Source organism: Leucoraja erinacea, chromosome 5 (assembly GCF_028641065.1).
Source record: "Leucoraja erinacea ecotype New England chromosome 5, Leri_hhj_1, whole genome shotgun sequence".
Classification (NCBI taxonomy): Eukaryota; Metazoa; Chordata; class Chondrichthyes; order Rajiformes; family Rajidae; genus Leucoraja; species Leucoraja erinaceus.
The window spans coordinates 30,360,996-30,383,954 of NC_073381.1; the positions used below are offsets into that span (position 1 = coordinate 30,360,996).

Sequence of the window (22,959 nt, forward strand, 5' to 3'; positions counted from 1 at the left end):
TGCTGTCTGAATAGTGTCTTATAAAGCCTCGGCATTACATCTCTGTTTTCGTATTCCAGTCCCATCAAAATAAATACTAGCATTGCGTTTGCTTTCCTTACTACCAATTCGACTTGCAAATTAACAAATCCTGCACCAGCACTCCCAAGTTTCTTTGCACCTCCAATTTCTGAATATTCTCCCGATTTAGAAAATAATCTACGCATTTATTCCTACTATCAAAATGCATGACTCCACACTTTGCTGCGCTGTATTCCATCTGACAATTCTCTACCCACTCTTCCAACCTGTCCAAGTCCTTCTGCAGAGTCCCTGATTTCTCTACACTGCCTGCTCCTCCACCTATCTTCATACCATCTGTAAACATGGCCACAAAGGGGGGACTTGATAGAGGTCTTTAAAATGATGAGAGGGATGGACCAAGTTGATGTGGACAAGCTTTTCCCTTTGAGAATAGGGAAGATTCAAACAAGAGGACATGACTTCAGAATTAAGCGACAGAAGTTTAGGGGTAACATGAGGGGGAACTTCTTTACTCAGAGAGTGGTAGCAGTGTGGAATGAGCTTCCAGTGGAAGTGGTGGCGGCAGGTTCGTTGGTATCATTTAAAAATAAATTGGATAGGCATATGGATGAGAAGAGAATGGAGGGTTATGGTATGAGTGCAGGCAGGTGGGACTAAGGGAAAAAAGTTGTTCGGCACGGACTTGTAGGGCCGAGATGGCCTGTTTCTGTGCTGTAATTGTTATATGGTTGTTATATGGTTATATAAAGCCTTGAATCCCCTCATCCAAATCTTTCCTTTTAAATTGGATCCAAGGTGAGAATAGGAATAGTGCACTTGTAGTTACTTCTTCCAGTCTTGCACCATCTTGACTTGAAAATATATAATAATTTCTTCATCAATATTATGTCTTAATCCTGGAGATCCCAGCCCCAAAATTGCTGTAGTGGTACTTCACCGGATGGACCGATACAGTTCTATAAGATGGCTCCACACTATCCTCTCAAGGATGGATGATAAATGCTTGCCCTACCAATGAATAAGAAGAGTATTCATTTTGCAATTAAAGATTGCCAAACTTTTAGCATTGTAGAATTTATTTACTGATTTCTCCTCCATATTCCTTTATTTTGATTTCAGAACTATGAATGTTGTATAATTTACTTTATTTCCCTCCTGCTAGACTACATGCAAATAAAATCCTAAAAAATTACAAAAAGACCCTCGGGTAGGCAGAATGTACAGAGAAAGCAACAGTTTTAATATCTTGGGCCATTCACATTTCATCAGAAATTTCCAGTATCTGCTGTAGTTTGCTTTGCTTGATATGCCATCAATTAGCGGTATCTTGTTACCACATAGTGGAAAAGTACATCCACACTTTCACTGCAAGTGCTGGCTGTAAGTCTTTCATGAAATTAATTGATTCCTCTTGTTAATTACAGAACTTGCGGAATTGACTTGTGGGACTCAGTCTAGCCACTTAGGATCAAATCCTTCTCCACTTACAGTCTCAGAAGACCCCGTGATTGTTCCTGACAATTTACTAAAAATCTGTGGGACCCGACTGGTAATTTTTAAAGGTAAAAATTAATGTAATAAATGAATATAAACTGGACTTGCACATTTTTATCCTGGCTGGCAAGCAGAATCAGAGCGGGCCCAGTTGAGGGAGGAAGATAATTGGACACTGCCCAAGACCATGGAGTCTCTACCATTTAGAACAGACTAAGAGCTCAAGCCTACTGTCCACTTCTGCCCAGCATCCTTCTTACTAATGTCCAGTCTCTGGAAAACAAGATAGATGATGTTAGGGCGAGTATTAGATTCCAGATAAACAAGAGACTGTAACATCTTTTGTCTGATGGGAGACATGGCTGACACCGCTGGTGCCGGATCAAATGATATGCCCAGTTGAGTCCTTCTCTGTTTTTCGTTCAGATAGAACGGAAGAGTCCGGAAAATCTAAGGATGGGGGGGTTTGCTTCATGACGAACAACAACTGGTGCAACCCTAAGGATATTAAGACGCTTTCTCGTACCTGCTCGTCGGACCTGGAGCATCTGACGATCTCATGCCTTCCATTCGACCTTCCTCGGGAGTCAGCTCAGTCATCATAACAGCTGTCTACATACCACCCCATGCGGGCACCGACTCGCCACTATCGGTCCTACACGATGTGTTATGTCAGCATCAGAACAAGCATCCTGTCGCGGCTATGGTGGTGGCTGGGGATTTTAATAGGGCAAATCTCAAAAAAGTTATGCCTAACTTCCGCCAACAAATTACCAGTGTCACCAGGGGGGGAAGAACTTTGGACCACTGTTATGCACCATTCAAGAAAGGATACAAGGCCATTTCTCTCCCTCCATTTGGAAAATCTGACCATGCCGCCATTTTCCTGCTGCCGGAGTATAAACAACTGATAGTACGGGAAGCGGCAGTGACGAGGGACGTAAAGCGGTGGGCTGACCATTCAGAGGCCATGCTACAGGATGCACTGAGTGACGTTGATTGGAATATGTTCCAAGCAAGTTCCAGAGACGTCAGTGAGTTTGCGGAAGTTGTCACAGACTTTATAGCAACACTAGCCGACAACGTCGTCCTCACGGTAAGGGTTAGTTTCTTTCGTAACCAAAAACCCTGGGTTGACAGATCCATTTGCGTCACTTTGAATGTTCGTACTGTTGCTTACAACTCCGGCCTGGCATCCGGTAACATGGATGATTACAAGGCGGATTCCTACAGACTGCGAAGGGCGATGAAGGATGCAAAAAGGAGGCACAGGGACAGGATGGAGTCGCAGATGGAGCACCATGACACCCGACGCCTATGGCAGGGGCCACAGACTGTAACTAACTACCGGAGCATCCCCCCCCCCCTCATCTGGGAGTGCCGGCGCCTCCTTAGCTGATGACCTGAACTCTTTCTGTGCATGGTTTGAGGTGGGCAACAACACTCCGAGCACGCCGGCTAACAACAACGTCGTCAGCGCACTGGCTAGCGAGGCTGGAGGGAGGTCCACCGCTGGGGATGAGCACATATTCTCGGTGTCCGAGCACGATGTGAGGTGGGCTCTGATACGTGTGAACACAAGGAAAGCTGCAGGCCAGATGGTATATCTGGGCGCACACTGAAGTCTTGTCCTACTCAGCTTGCTTCATTGTTCACCACAATATTCAACCTGTCCCTGGCCAAGTCCGTGGTCCCTACCTGCTTCAAGAGATCCACTATTGTACCAGTGCCTAAGAATGCCTCTCCAGTCTACTTGAATGACGACCGACCGGTGGCCCTCACCTCAGTAGTCATAAAATGCTTCGAGAAGCTGACCAAGGACCACATCTGCACCTTCCTCCCTCGCACCATGGATCCGCTGCAGTTCGCATACTGTCCAACCAGATCCACGGATGATGCGGTCTCCCAGGTTTTGCACACCGCTCTCTCTCACCTTGACAGCCAGAAGGGCAGCTATGTGAGGATCCTGTTTATTGACCAGTTCAGCTTTCAATGCCAAAGTCCCCACCAGACTTGCTGAGAAGCTGCTGGAGCTGGGGCTGAACACTGCCTGGGTCCTGGACTTTCTGATCGCCAGGCCCCAGGTGGTCAAGATGGGGAGACATACCTCCAACCCCCTCACCCTGAACACAGGATCCCCCCCCCAGGGTTGTGTCCTCAGCCCCCTACTGTACTCCCTGTACACACATGACTGTGCGGACAGGTTCAGCTCCAACTCCATCATCAAGTTTGCTGATGACACTGTGGCGGTGGGCCTGATCTACGATAACGATGAGAAAGCCTACCTGGACGAGGTGGCTGATCTGGCACTCTGGTGTCAGGATAACAGCCTCTTCTTGAATGTCACAAAAACTAAGGAGCTGATTGTGTACTTTAGAAGGGCTCAACATCCGAGGACGTACATGCCACTGGAGATAAATGGGACTACTGTGGATAGGGTGAGCAGCGTTAAATACCTGGGAGTCCACATCACAGAGGATCTGACATGGATAACACACACTGCCACACTGGTGAGAAAGGCAGAACATTGCCTTTAGCACCTCAGGCAGCTGAGGAAATTCAGAGTCTCTTTAATCCTTTAATCCTTCTACTCCGTTGCTGTAGAAAGCATCCTGACTGGAAACATCTCTATCTGGTTTGGGAACAGCTCTGCCCAGGACAGGAATGCTCTGCAGAGAGTAGTGTGTTCGGCCAAACGCATCACGGGAACTACACTCCCACCCTCCTGCAGGACCTATACACCAGGAGGTGCAGATCCAGAGCCTGCAGGATCATGAAGGACCCCAACCAATCCAGCAATGGACTGTTCCAGCTGCTGCAGTCAGGCAAGCCCCTCCGCTGTCACACAGCAAAAACAGAGAGGCTGAGACGTCCATAGGTGAATAAGTTCATAGAAAGCTGTGGCCTCATAGGTGTAGTCTTTAGCCCACACATGCAGTGCTCACAGGCCATCCCAGGAAACAAGTAGGTTCCCTTATTACAGATGTCCATAAGGAGATTTTTCTCCGTGTTAGAAAATACACAAAAATCACTCAATGGTAGCCATATCTTCATAGTATTGTAATGAATTACATCAAAATCACACCAGACTGACCGCAAAAAAATATTAGAAGTGAAGAAAAAACTAGTTCTGCTCTTCGTAGAAACCAACTTATTTGGATACGTCAAATTTTAAATTTAATAATATTACGGGAGCTCACTCATATGTAGGGGGTTTCAGTGAGTTAGGACTGCAATTTTACAATTGGAAAGGATCGCTTCATATTTGGTGATTCTGAGGAACTCTTTGGGGATCCTGAACAATTTAGAGAGTTTGTGTTAAAACGGTCACCTGGGCCCCTCCTGGCCTGTCAATAGACTTGACACCTCCTGCCTTCAATTTACAATTGAATTGAGGCACTAATATATCAGTCCTGACCTTTCCCTCCTAAATTGATCCCTGCTGCTATTAGAGACCTAGACCACAAACCAAATCAATGCCATTAGTATTGTGACTGCCATGGTGAGTTGGAAGTGGGATTTCAGCTTTCCTAGATTTTAAATGACTCAATCCCCTTGTGAGCCTGGGAAGGTCAATTTTGTATGTGATTAGTGAGATATATCATCATACTGACTTCAAGTCACTAAGTGTTTTTTGATTTGCCAAGCTTAGTTGTTTGTTTCATTTGTTTGTTAATTACTTACTTGGAAAATTGTTTATTTACTGAAGAAGGACCTGTCTGTGGAGTTATGAATGAATGAATGAATGATATCTTTATTCATAACTCCACAGAAAGGTCCTTCAGTAAATAAACAATTTTCCAAGTAAGTAGGTTATCCTCTTATAGCTACCGAGAAAGAAACTGTCATTTAAAGTAATTATATCTGCATAGTATGATGTAAATGAAATCATTAATTATTGTGAAATGAAATGATAAATGCAATAATTTCTTTTTTTTAGGCCATGGAAGCTTTCCTTACCTTTGTGGTAATCTGAGTGATGTAGTGGTTAGTCCATTGCTACAGAATTGCTATGGAAACACCCAGTCTTTACCCAGAGTATATGAGCAGCATTGTACATCTGTGACCACAGTAGTGTCTGTAGAGATGCAGATTTTACTAACAGTGTACTATCTAGTTCAACTTGGTAAGTAATTCAAACACAAGTGTATGAGATTGTTTCTTCTCAAGTTAGTAAATTCTTCCAAAAACAGAGTTCAGTTGTTTTGGTTAAAAGTTTATTTTCTAGAAGAATGTGGGTATACCAAGTGCAATAACCTGGAATTTCATCTCTAAACCGCTCTGTTCACTCACTCCTGATGCACTGTGAAATGTGCTACTTTGTTCGGGCATTTGTTCATTTACTCCAAGACTTCCAAATAGAGTTCTCCATCAAACCTTGTCAGATAAGTTCTAGTGAAGCCACTCTACTTTAGGGTGGTAGATAAGTGCACGGTGCTGCTGGTGTTGTTGCAAAAACATCACGAGTGCAGTTTCTCAATTTCTTTTTTTTTTTTTTTTTGCTTTCATAATTTAAGATTTTGTAACCTTAAAATAATCAGAAAAATGCTCCGCCCCACTAGCCTGTACTTGAAATCAATGTTGGAGAACATAATGTAAGTGATAAAAATTTGTTCATAACCCCATGTTTATTTGAAAAAAAGTCTTGCAATGAAGTCCCTTTAAAGGAACGTCAGCCAACTTGCTTGTCGAGATCCCAGACATGATTAATGAGTGGGTGCAGCAGCATCTATGGAGCGAAGGAAATAGGCAGAAGAAGGGTTTTGGCCCAAAAGGTTGCCTATTTCCTTCGCTCCATAGATGCTGCAGCACTTGCTGAGTTTCTCCAGCAATTTTGTGTACCTATGATAATGAGTGAATTATCCTTGTAAGTGTTAAAGTGATAAATAACAGAAGGCTACATTGAAGTGCTGTGCTTTTGGAATAGGGTTGAGGGAATTTCATGTCCTCCTGATTTGGTAGGTTAACATCTTCTCCGAAAGAGACCACATCCAGCAACTCAGCACTATACTAATACCGCAATAAAGTGTTTTGAAAAGGAATCTTAAGTGTTTGCCGGTTATATACTGATTTATTTGTATGAACTAAATCACTGTTTATAAACCAGTTCTTATTAAATTCTTATTTCCTACTTTCATTAGAAATAGTTAGGATTAGTTTTCTGGATTTCTATGAAAATCTTACATTTGAACTTATTTATTTATTCAATCCTAGAACCTGATCAGGTGCCTTTGATTGAGGATTTGGAACACATTTTGGTGAGAGCATGGCAGGAATCGAATCTTACCGAAACCAAACATTACCAGCAAGCTGTTTCTCAGTCAGTACCGTGCGTGTCGTCACAGGCTTTGGCTGTCACCTCAAAGCAGCTCACCTGGTTGGCCAAATTAGCAGCCAGTTCCTGCAAGAATGTTGTCAAGATCGTTGATTGGACAAATTCATTGGCGGAGGGTCTCACAGAAACATTCAAACTTCTCAGTGAGGGGAAATTGCAAGGAAATAATTTTGTCGTAATCATTTGCACCACGAAAAACCAAAGCACTGAGTCATGTGTGGTGGTAACAGGTCAGTACTTCATGTTTATGAAACTTAAAAACAGGATAACTTACCATTAAAGTTTGAGGGTTAGTTTCAGCTTTGCCCTAACATGTCGACGTGTTTCTATTTCCCAAATCGATGTCTTATCTAATTCCATCACTCAATGTATGGATCTCTCCAAGAGATTTGGTCCTGCCTCACCACCGTGCTGCAATGCTGCCTTGTCAAAGGAACAAATGGCATCCTGTGTGACTATGAACATGGTAAACTCTCCCCACATTCTTCTCAACCTTTTCTTGCAGCATTTCACATGGTTGAACACCACACACTCCATCATCTCCTCCCGTTGCCCAAGCAGATGGCCTACCAGTGCCTTATTTCATTCTTCACTATCTTTAGCTAGTTTTGACCTTTATGGCTCCTATTCTCGCCTCTGAATTTCTACTTCCCAAATTCAATCCTGTGCTGACATCACTGTTTGGTGTTGTGTCATTTCTTTTTGGTAGTGCGTCATTTGTGCTCGGAGGTACATTTTGGTAGACTGAAGATGTTTAATTTCAATATTTGTACAAAGAATTTAAACAATACATGAGCTGGCGGGGAGTGGAGGGATATGGAGCACATGCAGGCAGTTGTGCAGCTTAAATCAGCATTGTGGTGGGTACAGATAGTGTGGGTTGAAGATTCTGTTCCTGGGCTGTACTGTTCTATGTTCAATGTAATGCTGCTCAAGTATATAGATTTTTAGAAGTGACGCATAAGTGGCCCATGTAAGCATTCTTACAGAGTCGATTTCCAGCACCCACAGTATTTTGCTTTTGTTCAGAAATCAGTTGTATTCACAGATCTCAATTAACTGCAATTTCATTACAATACATCTCCTCAGTTAATGCATCTTGTTCAAATGTCTTTGTATTCGGAAATACCATCAGGAATATGTCAGGGGACTATTTGACTGGGTGTAAATGCTGAGCTGTTAAGAAAATAATTTGCATTTAAATTGAGCCTTTCATCTCTTGGGATATCCCCCAGTCCTTCATGGCCAATTATACATGTTTCCAAATGCTTTCTTCTCTGTTCTGATGCAAGAAACAAGGCAATCGATGCACACACAGCAAGCGTCCATAAAAGGCAGTGAGCTAAGTGAGCACATCTGTTTAGATTGATAAAAGTTGAGAAATAAATATTATCCAGAATTCCATGGATGCAACCTCTCTTTGAGTAGAATCTAAGAATCTTTTATGTCAGGCCCAGCGTAGAGTTGCTGCCTTACAGCGCCAGAGATCCCGATTCGATCCCGACTACAGATGCTCGCACGTGGGTTTTCTCTGAGATCTACTGTTTCCGAGGACCATCGTGAGGGGGGAGGATAAGCACAATGGAGGACCCGGCATGGGGGAACTGCGGTGGGGTTGGGGGACGACGACAAAAGGGGGAGCCGGCGTGCTTTGTGACTTTATCAGCGCCGTAGGTGGCTGCTATTTGTGTACATTGTGTATACAAGCAAAGAATCTCACTGTGCCTAGTCACATGTGACAATAAAGTATTCATATTCTTCCCACATTCCAAAGATGTACAGATTTGTAGGTTAATTGGCTTGGTATAAATGTAAATTGTCCCTAGTGTGCGTAGGATAGTGTTAATGTGTCATTGGCCGGTGTGGACCGAAGGGGCTATTTTCGCGCTGTATAACTAAACTAAACTAAATGTCAACCCATGGATACTGATAAGGCCCCCATCCAAAAAGCTGTACGTCTAAAGAGAATCATTATTACATACATCGGAAGGTCAGTATTGATTCAGTGTTTAGTTTTTCACCTCAATTTGGCCAAATGTTGTTTACCTCAATTTCTGCAGTCCCCCAAAAAAAGTGGAGAAGTTTAAAGATTTCTCATACACATGGTGAAGGAATAGCTCCTATACGTTAGAGTGTGGATGACTCGGTACTTGGACGAACAGTAACAATTAATGTTCTTGCAACTTGGTGTTTCCAACGCATTTGATTCAATGTCACAGGCAGAGAGGTATTGTGAAGGTGATAAATTGATGAAATCACATTGGAGTAGACACGATTGGGAATTAACATTTTCTGGCACATACTGTCAAGTTTATTGATTGGACAAATTCATTGGCGGAGGGCCTCACAGAATCATTCAAAATTTTCTGAGGGGAAATTGCAAGAAAAATCTTTTGTGTGATCATTTGCGCCACCAAGAATCAACTGAACCATGTATACAATACCAGAAAATCAATAATACTGTTGGCATACGCAAGTAAAAATCACTTGTCATTCACTTTATTGACTGAGTTAAATGAACTAGGAACAGCACAGCACAGGAATAGGCCCATGGGCCCACAATGTCCATGCCAAACATGATGCCAAATTACACGTCCTCTGCCTGCATGTAATACATATTACTCCACATTCCTTACATGCCCATGTGCCGACTTAAAGACTCTTAAACGCCATTGTCATGTCTGTTTTTACCACCACACCAGACAGCATGTTGCAGGCACCTACCATTCACTATGTTTGCCCTACACATCTCCTTTCAACATTCCTCCTCTGACTATAAAGCTATGCCCACTATTTGCGGACATTGGCACCAAGGCAAATTCCTTGTATGTGAAGACTTGGCCAATAAACTTACTTACATTTCACCCTGGGAAAAGGTTCACCCTGTCTATATCTCATAATTTTGTATAGTTCTCTCGGGTCTCCCCTCAGTCTCATATGCTCTAGATAAAACAATGTAAGCCTAATATAAGGAGCCTTGCCAAAAGGTAGGTAGGTAGGTAGGTAGGTAGGTAGGTAGGTAGGTAGGTAGGTGTGTGTGTGTGTGTGTGACAAAGTAGACATTGTTTGCAAATTGAACTTTTCCTTTACAAATCTGGGAATCTTCCAGTCTAGCTCATTAATCTTATTAACAAGGGAGAGAACCTTTTCTTACAAAAGAAATGTTGATTTATTATTCACAAATACATAGAGCCTTTAACACTTTATGTACCATAAGGTATAGGCCAACCATGTCGCCCTCAGCAATGCTCTTTGCCCAGCTCCCACTTCTCAAACTCAATCTCTAGGCTTCCCCCAGCTCTTGAGAGTTCAGAGAATAGATTGCAAGGTAGCTGGAGATATTGTGATGATACGTACGCAGAATCATTGTTCAGCCCAGGACTATTACCATCACTGGTTAAGATCCCAGTCAGTTCCTTTAGGCCCGTTGAAGATGCCTTCTCCACAGAATGCCACACAGATATGTTCATTTGTGGGAATAACCAGTAGTCAGAATAGGTTTGTGTGGCTGTTCATAAATTCATAGTTCATAAGACAGAATTAGGCCATTTGACCCATCAAGTCTACTCCACCAATTGAGCGTGGCCGATCTATTTTTCCCCCCTCAACTGCATTCTCCTGCCTTCTCCTTGTAACCTTTGTCACCCGAACTGATCAAGAACCTATCATTCTCCACTTTAAAAATACCCAATGACGGCCTCCTCAGGCATCTGTGGCAATGAATTCAGCAGATTAACCATGCTACCATGTTGTGCATAGGGTCGTTGAGAGAAAAGCAAAACACTGCAGGTGCTGGAAATCTGAAACAAATAAGTTATATACTGGAAATATTTTATAGGTCGGGGTGCATCTGGAAGAGGAAGTTTTGGAAATTGATGACCTTTTAATTGAACTAAGAAAGCTTGGGAATCATTCATGTTATGGGTCGGAGAAATTTATTGGAACTTGTCTCAGGACTGAGACACTGAATGAGATTATTGATGTTGGTGCGTGCTGAGAGAGGGGTGAAGGCATGCGACTCTCAAATGGTCTGTTTTAAAATATCGTTTAAACTGCAGCGAACAGTCCATTCAAGTGTACTTATTTCTCCAGGAAAACGTCAGGCTGGATTTTTGGCCGGCAGAATGCTCGGTCCAAAAGAACATCTGAAAGAAATTAACTATGAGCTTGTCACTGGGAAAATTGGGGAACTTGGAACTTTCTTCAGCAGCCTTTGTCCAGGTAAACTATTGCTGTCTTCAGTTTCTTTGCCAATCTTATTATACTGGGGATTGCTGGGGAATTTGATGTAAGAAATTGGGAAGGGCGTGCTTATTGTGGTGGGGCTAGTAAAATAATTTAACTTTCCTTGCATTGCATTGTTTTTCAATCCCACACTCCCATGAATTTACCTGATCTAAAGCAGCAGCGAGCAACATCCATCTATATCTTCTATATAATATTAAAACTCTGTGGCTGCTGGCTGGCTGGCTGGCTGTGGCTGGCTGTGTTTCTGCCTGACTTGTGGTTGCCAGCCTGTGGGTGCCAGCCTTTGATTCGTTGCTACGCCAACACCAGACCCACAAACACCCAGAATTTTTCCATTTCGGTAGAGATTTCAATATTCATTCCAAGTATCCACTCATGATTAAATTTCGTCATGTTTATGTACACATTTAAAAAAAAATCCTTCTCCCCCCTCACTCACTCATTTTGTCGCCTCCTGTTGGCCAGAGACCATAACGGCTGCTGGCGCCCGCATCTCGCCTCAAAGACGCCATTTAAAAACAGCCGCACTGCTGAGCCCTGAACGGCTTGAGTTGGAGGACCACGTTGAGTGGGGGGCTATGGGTAGGGAACGGCTGCGTTGGGGGAGCAGACCCAACGGGTCAGCACTTGGTCTAGTATACTTATAAAACTCTCATCTTGTCCTCTTCCAGTTTGCATTTTTTTTAATTTGCGCAAAAACGATCCCCCATAGCGCTTCGATTTTTCGCCACCTTGCTCACCATTCTCCCGTGCTGCAAGTTCATCAAGTTTTATTCCGATCGGTGAAATATTACAAAAGTTGTTGGTCTGTTAGTCGCCGGGACGGCGACACCCCTTCAGGCACCCGCTGTCAATCACCGGCGGCGAGAATAAAGTTGAAGGAGCGGAGTGCGGGCGGGGGCTGCTGTGTTCGTGGGCTGTTGTCTTCACAAGCGGGGGCTGCTGTGTTCGCGGGCGGGGGCTGCTGTGTTCGCGGGCGGGGGGCGGCGACCACCATGACGAGCAGGGTGCCGATGAGTGCAGCCGGGGCTGGGAGCCACTGAGTGCGACAGGCGCCGGGTGCTGGAGCCTATGAGTAGGTATGTTACAAAACCTACCTGAATCGTGGCTGAGCATCTGCCCTACCCTGTGTGCGCGTTTTGGCGCTGTTTAGAGGTGGCGGGTTTAAAACACGATTTTTACTAGGCTGTTGCAATCGAAAATGTTCAGCCTAGTAAATCATTAACGGAAAATCGCTGAAAGACCCCGTCGCAAAAGGTATTATTAGTTTTTATGGCCTTGTATAATAGTTATAGTAGTTTAAAAATCACTCTCTCAACCCGCAACCTCTCGCAGCCCCAGGGTTTTATAAAGCAAACAATTAAAGGTATGTACCTTATTTTTACATTAAATGGGGCTTCTTAAGAACCCTGTATATAAAGTTTACTATAGCGAGTAGTTCATTTTGGGCTCTTTATATCCCGCAGTATTTTTCTGGGCATTTGGGGGCACAAATCCACTGCAATGTGAACGTTCTAAACCAGCGCGTTCACAGGAACCCACTAGAAAGCTGATTTAAATTGACTTTAATTTACAGCAATTGAACACTAAATTTCTTCCATTTGGCCTATAAATTGATGTAAATGAGATTTAAAAATCATGTTTTATTGTGAATTATTTGTGAATATTATTTGGACACTTGGGCTATTTAAACATGTTAATCATTTATTAAGAAATGGATAGATGTTTAGATCTAGGAATTGAAGTTTGAAATTAGCTACAATTGGGTAACTAACTAATTATATGCTTTAATTTCAGGTCATCCAAGTAAGATTATTTTATATTTGTTTCAGAATGCTTCAATCTATGATAACTGAAAATTTCATTCAGTTCTCTTAATTTTTAAGAAGGTTATGGGCTTTTGACTGTCCACGATCACAGCTTTTTTGTTATGTCCATAGAAAATCAATAGGGAACAAGATGCTAATTTCCGAGTATGAAAATGGCCATAACTTTTTTATTACTTGAGATATGAAAGTGAATTAGGTGTCAAATTAAACTTATTGTTATGCTTTATCTGATGGGATAAATTGCAGACTTGATTTTTTTAAATCTCAAAATTTTGTAAAATTGCTACTATGAGTGAGTCCGCCTGGAGCCGGTGAGTGCGGCCAAGGCCCTGAGCCCACACACCCCCCCACACCCCCTCCTCCCCCACCCACCACCCCCCACCCCTCCCACATACACACCCCCCCTCCCCCACACACACCACACCACTCCCACACACACCTCCTTCCCTACACACCTCCCTTCCCCACCACCCCTCCCCCCCCCTTCCACCCACAGCCCCCCCTCCCCCACCATCCCCTATCTCCCCCCCCCCCCCCCCCCACTTACCTCCCACACCCCCCCCCCCCCACTATCCACCCCCCACGCCCCCCCCCCCACACGCCCACCTCCCCCACGCCCCCCTCCCCCCCTGACACTGTCGTTAACTCTGCAATGTGGGTCATCACAGAGACGCTTAAGTCAACACCTTTACAGTGGCTCCCTGTCCTCTCTCATATCACCCCTCCCAGCATACGCAGAATGGAGAGGATGTTGAAAGATTGGTGCACCACCGAGGCTAACCCTGACCTTCCCATCCATGCTGACTTGAACAATCTGCCCAACATATGCCTGAAGTCCTGCAAACCCTTCTGGTCGTCCGTTAAATCCCTGGAAGACTTTGACTCTAAGAATGAGTGGCGCAGAGACTGGAAAGATGCCAACACCAACAACGGGAGGTCATCGCAGACCCCCTCTGTGAAACCACCGGGTTTTGATCTCCATCACAAGCAATGACTAACCCTGGACAGAATCCACACCCTTCATGCAAGGACAGCCCATCACCTGCATAAGTGGGAGAAGACAGACAGCCCTTCTTGCGACTGCAGACATCCAGACCAGACCATCCCACACATTGTGAATGACTGCCCACTGAGGCTTTTCCCTGGTGGCATCAAAGCCATCCACCCAGTAACTGATGCTGTCCTGGTCTGGATGTCTACCCTTGACCTACAATTTTAGGCTGTGCACTCCATACGCAAGAAGAAGATTGTCCTTGGGGAAAATGGCATTAAGCCATTCTCTTGACCTACTTTGCTATTTGTGTTAAAGGTACTTGCACAATATTTGAGTGAAGACTTCCAAAATATAGACCCAAGAAGGATGACACATTTCTACACCAAATTAATGTGTGATTTAGAGTGATAATATTAGGTGGGGCAATCCCAAGTGACGGCTGCCCATTTTAATGGAAGATGTTCTTGAATTTGCTGTAATGCATTTAGTTAGCTCTATCCCATTTTGCTTTCACTGTTCAATGTCTGTTGCAGTTTTGCCATCTTGACATTCATTTTTAACCATACCTGTTGCTGCTCCTGGCATGTCCTTATCATTAAATTGGAGTTGGTTTCATGGTAAATTTGAATCTTGCTGGGCCATGAGATTAAAGATTGTGATACAATTATACTGCTGATTGCACACACAGCCTTATGAGTGCCCCATTCAACGGCCAGATGATTTCCAAATCTATTCTATTTTACATGGTGTCTGTTCAGGATAAGGATGGACTTTGTGCGGCAATCGTTTCAGCCATTATTATAATGGACAGAAGAATCTGTGATGAATCGGTCAGGTTGAGGTCAAGATTTAACCATTATGTTGGGTTCACGACCTACAACTCTGCCTGGCAGCTTTATACTTCAGGACTCTCCTACCTTGGTCACTGGTGCTATGGCATTAAAGTCCCCCTGCCAAATTACTTTCTGTGCTTTTCTTTTGTCAGTGCTTCTTCTAATTGATGTTCTTTGTGGAGCTTTACTGGTTTGTCAGCTGAAGGATAAGAGATGATCATCAGATTTCCTTGTCCATGTTTGGGCTAATGCCATGAAACTTCGGGGAATCATGTTTCATGTTTAACCTGAACTATGTGCAACAGCGGTGTTTCTCAGTCGAAACGTAGTAGTTTGTGATACTGATAAAATTCTCAACCCTGCTAAACCAACAGTCATTTTAGTGAACACAAATATAAAGAGAGGTGAGGTTCTGCAAAAAATAACTAATATTTTTCATAAAACTCATACGAGGAGATTGAGCTGTGGAGAAACAATAGACAATAGGTGCAGGAGTAGGCCAATCGGCCCTTCGAGCCAGCACCACCATTCACTGTGATCATGGTGTTCATCAAAGTTTTCATTGCAAGAGATGGGCACTTGAAAATCTCTGGTAAGTGTATAGGACATAAACTTATTTTGAGAGTTTCTTTCTATCTGTGCTTACTTGATTAAATTTGGTGAAATTATTTCCATATCGTGTTTGATGGACTTGAAAGCAAACTCAAAAAACTCCAAAATATATTTAATGCAAGAGGAATGAAAATAAACAATATGGATATTGGTTTGAAATTAGTTTATTCTGCAAATGAAATTTTAATCTGCAAGGCAATACTCTTTATATACCATATGTAACAGATGTGTAAACCGTATTTGATTTCTGTTCACATTTTAACTAGATGGTGACCTCGACACACTCTTAGAAAAGTGCAGTGTTATCGGAAATGGTCACGGTGCTGGTTTTGGTGTTTCATTGAATAAATTTGATGATGCCTCGGCTCAAAGACCAACGATTTGTTCAGGTGAGCATCAAAATTTAATTTCCTTCCAGACTAGCATGTGAAGTGATGGTTGACAAGATCTATTTCTGTCATAAGGTTAGCTGCCGAATAAGGAATGATGAATTAGTCTGGTCGTGGAGTGAATGAATGAATGAATACTTTATTGCCACATGTCACAGTGAAATGTTACAAGTCACAGTGAGATTCTTTGCTTGCCTCCCCAAGGTATACAAATAGTCGCCACAAAAGGGCGCTGTCAAAGTTGCGCAGTATCCCACACCAGGTCTACCTTTGTTCTTCCCCTTCCCTCCCAGCCGTTCCCCCCATGCCGGGTCTTCCATTGTTGTTTACCTGACCCTCCCCCTCACAGCAGTCCCCCCACGCCTGGTCCTATTTTTATCCTTGCAGTGGGTTCTCTGACTCCCAAGTGGCCGACCACGACCGGCGCCCTGATTGACCACCGCAACGACCTCCTCCATGACCACCGGGTCCCTGCTGCACCTCGCAGTGTTTGCTAGAACAAGAGGCAAGTCGAGTGAAAGAAGACAATTCTGAGAAGACACAACTTGGTGTCTCAGAATAAAGGGTCAGCCTCAACACTAATACCAGGAGAAATATCTTCCCTTGAGGGCTGTAAATGTCTGAATTTGTTAACTCAAAGAGCTGTAGATACATTGAACTTGATCATGGATGGGAGAGTTATGCTTTTAGGCTGTGAGCAAAGTGAGGATTATCAGCTTGGGGCAGGAAAATGTTTATGATTTTATTGAATGGTGGAATAGGTTTGAAGGGGTCACATGACCAACTCCTCAGTTCTTGTATTATGACAAGAGCCATTTAGATTGAGAAATATTAATATTTTAAAAAATCAATATTTTCTCATTTGTTCCCTGGGAGAGGTCAACAAGCAAGTTAAAACATAATTACTTGTGGATGTTGAGATTGTGTTTTCTGAATGGGCAAACATTTATTTATTCTGCAAAAATGATTATTTCCATTTTTGATTTTTGTTCCAATGTAAGGAGAGTATAACAGTTTATAAATTTCTAATTCCTGCCCATTAGTTGTGCCTTTTACCAGCCAGTGACATTTATGCAGATTACTCCTGGGCTTTCAGCCAAATTAATGCAATGCAAAGTACAAAATGTGCATTTTAATAATAGAAGCAAAACAGACCAATTTAGAGGCAGTCTGACGCAAAGGTGGCCACAAAATCAGTAATGAAGTGGCACTGTGGTTAAGATACTGGTCCTTTAACCAGGGGTGGGCTGCACCATTCATCTGGAGAGAGAAACTAGAATCTCAATGTGGAACCTGGGGAATCCAAACGAGAATCATTAAAATAAAATATGGGATGAAAAGCTGCAGTTAGTAATGATAACGAAGAATCTAACAGATTGTCACCCACACCTGGTGAGCTACACTTCACTTCTGAAGAAGGGTCTCGACCCGAAACGTTGCCTATTTTCTTCGCTCCATAGATGCTGCCTCACCCGCTGAGTTTCTCTGGCATTTTTGTCTACCTTCGATTTTCCAGCATCTGCAGTTCCTTCTTATACACTTCACTACCTCTTCGGTTTTATAGCTAATTAGTGATCAAAAATAACTCAACACCCCATTAATGAAATCTTACAAAGAAAATGACATCAGTAGAAAGAGGGAGATTGAAAGAGTGGAATTAGTGAATGTGAGAGAAGTGGAATGCCAGTTCAATACTAATGGTAGTCAACGATTTTAATTTGTGAATGGTGATTGTGAATGAACATTAAGAATACAGCTGGAATCAGTTATAAAATTATTTTAAAATGCGGTGGTAATTTATCTTCACTTTATGTGTTTGCATCGTTGTTAAGATGATGCTGGAGAATAAAATCTATTCCATCTAATTGCAGCTTTTGTTGTCCATTTAGTCTGTCATATTCAGTAACACAATAAAATCAATGAATTGAAATTTTAAAAGCAGTGATGAATTTTTCTCTTTTAACTTTTTCCCCACTCCCCACAGTTTCAAACAAAGAAACGTGTCAGATTCATCCCATTCAGCTTGCTGTGGCTCGAAAGCTGTTATCCCATGTCTGCGCTATTGCTGATTCCAGCACACAAAATCTGGATCTGGGCTCTTTCGAAAATGTAGACTTCCTTATTTTGGTGCCTCCATCAGAAGTGGCTTACCAGCAGACAGTGCTGCGTGTCAGGCAGTCAGGTAATGTCACAATTTCAAGCCTAAATTTAAACGTGTGTTTCGGCATTAAGTTTTCAAGTGTAGCATCTTATTTCACTGTGGGATCACTGGCAAGGCAGCATTTATTGCCTATCCATATTTGTCATTGTGAAGCTGGTGATGAATCACTTTCTCAAATCGTTGGGCTCCTGGTGAAGGTGCTCCCGGAATATTGTTGGATAGAGAATTCCAGTGTTTAGAGCCAACACGAGTATCAGAATACTGACACAATTCCAAGATGGTGTTTGATCTACATGTGGTATTGCTCTCACATGTCTGGAGCCCCCGGCCCTTTCTGGGGATAATGCAATAAGTTTTTGTTTCATGGTTAACCTCGTGTAATTGATGCTACTGCACCTAACTCGAACGTCAAAGGCCACTCATGTGTTGGAGATGGTCATTGCCCACTATTAGCGACGTAGAGTTTTATGCCTCTCACATTCACAAGGTTGAATGTTGTTCAGTCTGTGCAGTGCTTAAGCATGGAATGCTTTGATATCAGGGACAAGGAGCAACAAGAAGACAGAGTCATCGAGTCATTAATTGTGGAAACAGGCTCATCAACCCAACTTGCCCTCACCGACCAACATGTCCCATCTACACAAGTCCCACCTGCCAGCATTTGGCCCATATCCCTCTAATCCTATCCTATCCTTGTACCTGTCTAAATGTTTCTTAAATAATAATAATAATAATATAATAATATATTTTATTGTCATTGCACATAAGTGCAACGAGATTTGGTATGCAGCTTCCATCTGATGTCATAACTTAAAACAACTATCCTTCCCCTTGATTCCCGTATCAAGTAGAATGGAAATATCTTTTTACAGTATGGCAAAAATTTCAGTTGGGAGAAAATGTTATCTCATGGATAAAACTGTTATATGATAAACCGACTGCCAGAATACTGACTAACCATATACTCTCACCTTAATTTCAGTTATCCAGGGGCAATAGACAGGGATGTGCATTATCACCCCTGTTATTTGCCCTTGCGATTGAACCTCTAGCGGAAAGTATAAGAGTACATCCGAACATTCACGGCTATAATACTAAATACTCCAATAATAAAATATCATTATATGCAGATGATGTATTATTATATATCACCAATTCCCAAGTTAGCATTCCAAGTATATTAAATCTTATAGAGGAATTCGGTTCCTTTCTGGATCTAGAATAATCTGGAGCAAAAATGAAATTATGTCAATAAAACCTCAAGAGCCAACACACCTTCTAAAATTCCCTTTCAGAATTGCTACGAAAAAATTCAAATATCTGGGTGTTCAGGTAACCAGAAAATATACTTCTCCATTCAACGCAAACTTCCCTCCTTTAGTTACTAAATTAAACGCTCTTATTCAATTTTGGAATACACTTCCGATTTCTCTAATAGGCAGAATAAATGCTATAAAGATGATCTTCCTCCCACAAATCCTGTACTTATTCCAATCAATACCGATATATCGTCCTAAATTTTTTTTTCAAAAAACTTGATTCTCTGAATACAACTTTATTTGAGATTATAAAACACATAGAATTCATAAACGGCATCTATGTAAACCCAAAGAAACTGGTGGATTGGCTCTCCCCAACTTCTTATACTATTATTGGGCAATGAATATAACCATATAACCATATAACAATTACAGCACGGAAACAGGCCATCTCGGCCTTACAAGTCCGTGCCGAACAAATTTTTTTTCCCCTTAGTCCCACCTGCCTGCACTCATACCATAACCCTCCATTCCCTTCTCATCCATATGCCTATCCAATTTATTTTTAAATGATACCAATGAACCTGCCTCCACCACTTCCACTGGAAGCTCATTCCACACCGCTACCACTCTCTGAGTAAAGATGTTCCCCCTCATATTACCCCTAAACTTCTGTCCCTTAATTCTGAAGTCATGTCCTCTTGTTTGAATCTTCCCTATTCTCAAAGGGAAAAGCTTGTCCACATCAACTCTGTCTATCCCTCTCATCATTTTAAAGACCTCTATCAGGTCCCCCCTTAACCTTCTGCGCTCCAGAGAATAAAGACCTAACTTATTCAACCTATCTCTGTAACTTAGTTGTTGAAACCCAGGCAACATTCTAGTAAATCTCCTCTGAACTCTCTCTATTTTGTTGACATCCTTCCTATAATTGGGCGACCAAAATTGTACACCATACTCCAGATTTGGTCTCACCAATGCCTTGTACAATTTTAACATTACATCCCAGCTTCTATACTCAATGCTCTGATTTATAAAGGCTAGCATACCAAAAGCTTTCTTTACCACCCTATCTATATGAGATTCCACCTTCAAGGAACTATGCACGGTTATACTCAGATCCCTCTGTTCAACTGTATTCTTCAATTCCCTACCATTTACCATGTACGTCCTATTTTGATTTGTCCTGCCAAGGTGTAGCACCTCACATTTATCAGCATTAAACTCCATCTGCCATCTTTCAGCCCATTTTTCCAAATGGCCTAAATCACTCTGTAGACTTTGGAAATCCTCTTCATTATCCACAACACCCCCTATCTTGGTATCATCTGCATACTTACTAATCCAATTTACCACACCTTCATCCAGATCATTGATGTACATGACAAACAACAAAGGACCCAACACAGATCCCTGAGGCACCCCACTAGTCACCTGCCTCCAACCCGATAAACAGCCATCCACCATTACCCTCTGGCTTCTCCCATTCAGCTACTGTTGAATCCATCTTGCTATTCCTGCATTTACACCCAACAGTTGAACGGTAGGCGGCGCGGCTCTGGCCAGCAGCGGCCTCTGCAGCCTGTCCGCGTTTTTATTATTTTTGTCTGTGTTTTTATGTAGTGTTTGTTATTTTATGTTGGGGTGTGTGTGTGTGGGGGGTGGGGGTGGGGTGGGAGGGGGGGGGGAAACTTTTTGAATCTCTCCCTGCACTGGAGACCCGACCTTTTCTCGTCGGGTCTCAGTCGTCGTTGAGGCCGCAACGAGGAGCGGCCTCCAACAGGAAGAGACCGGGGACTCAGGTGTCGACTCACCGTTGCCGTCGCGGAGCTGGCCGAGTCCGGAGCGGAGCGGCTGCTGCTGCTGATGCTGTTGCTGCTGCTGCTGCTGCTGCTGCTGCTGCTGCTGCCGGAGGAGAGTCGGAGGCTCTCTACAGGTCTGTGGACGACGGCGCCGGGAGCCCACGGCTCCCTGGGGGGAGACCGCTTTTCGGGGCTTCTGCGGCGGCGACTTCTCCCGCCCGAGTTGCGGGGTCGAAGAGCTCCTGGAGCGGGGCCTACATCACTGCCCCGCGCGGCTGGAATGGCCGCGGACTCTGCGAGCGCACACCGGGGGCTCCAACATCAAGACCCGGTGTGCGACCTCGCATCACCCGGCGTGGCTTTAATGGCCGCGGGACAATCGCCATCGCCAGCCGGGGGCTATGACTTTGACTCTGACATCGGGGGGGGGGGGGGGGAGAGTGCAGTGGAGAGAGAAGTTTATTTGGCCTTCCATCACAGCTATGTGATGGATGTTTATGTTAAATGTAATTATGTTGTGTCTGGGGTCTATTTGTGTGTAATGTATGGCTGCAGAAACGGCATTTCGTTTGGACCTCCAGGGGTCCAAATGACAATTAAATTGACTCTCTCTTCTTAACCAACCTTCCATGAGGAACCTTGTCAAAGGCCTTACTAAAGTCCATATAGACAACATCCACTGCTTTACCCTCGTCAATTTCCCTAGTAACCTCTTCAAAAAATTCAAGAAGATTAGTCAAACATGACCTTCCAGGCACAAATCCATGTTGACTGTTCTTAATCAGACTCTGTTTATCTAGATGCTTATATATATTATCTCTAAGTATCTTTTCCATTAATTTGCCCACCACTGAAGTCAAACTAACAGGTCTACAATTGCTAGGTTTACTCTTAGAACCCTTTTTAAACAATGGAACAACATGCGCAGCACGCCAATCCTCGGGGACTATTCCCGTTTCTAATGAAATATTAAAAATGTAATCTATTGGCTGGTCAATACAGGCCAACAGGCACGATTCTTCTCTCTCGAATAAATTTGAAGAACACACTATGATAAAAATCCGATTATCCACAGTACTTTACAATTCTGGAGACAAGTGAAATCAACCTTTAAACTGAGAAATTTATCTCTTCTTTCACCAATTGCCAATAATCCTTTGTTCAAGCCATCTATTTTAGATAAAACGTTTACATATTGGGAAAGATTAGGAATCAAAAACCCTGAGATCTTTATGAGATGGGAACTCTTCTCTCATTTCAAGAATTACAGTCGAAATATCACCTGAAAGGTAGTCAATATTTCAGATACCTTCAAATTCGAGACTATCTGAAAACATATACCCAAGACTACCAATCTTTGTTGCCAGACATACTAGACGAATGTATGAATAGAAACTCGGAGTCAAACAAGTTAATATCATATCTGTATAACACCCTTTTAAATATAGAAATCCCATCATCAAAAGTAATTAGAAGAGCCTGGGAAGAGGAACTTGGCCTAAATATTCTAAAAGACAGATGGGAAAAAAACCTACATAAACACAATTGTTCGATTAACGTTAGGCATTCGTTAATTCAATTTAAAATACTGCACAGACTCTACTATTCAAAGTCTAAACTGAATAAGATCTTTCCAAATGTATCTCCTATTTGTGATAAATGTCTTTCACCTCTTGCATAAAGTTACATAATTTTTGGAGAGGAATTTTTGACATTTTTTCAAAAACACTAAAAACAAAATTGGACCCCGACACGGAATTGATTATTCTAGGTACGTCAGAAGCCTGCTCTGAGCTATCATTATTTCAAAGATGTTTCCTTAATAATGGCCTGATAACGGCAAAAAAAAACTAATACTCAAATTTTGGAAACATACATCTGTCCCTACTTTAAAATGTGGATTACAAACATGTCTGAGATGCTACATCTTGAAAATATTAGCAGAGAAAACAGATAATTTTTCGAAGACATGGACATCA

General features: G+C 42.7%; 1 protein-coding gene across 1 annotated transcript in view; it reads left to right on the top strand.

The window, feature by feature from the left end:
- The window catches only part of greb1 (growth regulating estrogen receptor binding 1), a 207,486-nt gene that overhangs the window by 109,677 nt on the left and 74,850 nt on the right, over nt 1–22,959 (top strand). Inside the window, exons 10-15 of the mRNA XM_055635321.1 lie at nt 1,449–1,586; nt 5,459–5,644; nt 6,733–7,083; nt 10,946–11,074; nt 15,636–15,758; nt 17,743–17,940. Of these exons, the coding sequence (XP_055491296.1) occupies nt 1,449–1,586; nt 5,459–5,644; nt 6,733–7,083; nt 10,946–11,074; nt 15,636–15,758; nt 17,743–17,940 (1,125 nt within the window). The remainder of the gene's footprint in view (nt 1–1,448; nt 1,587–5,458; nt 5,645–6,732; nt 7,084–10,945; nt 11,075–15,635; nt 15,759–17,742; nt 17,941–22,959) is intronic.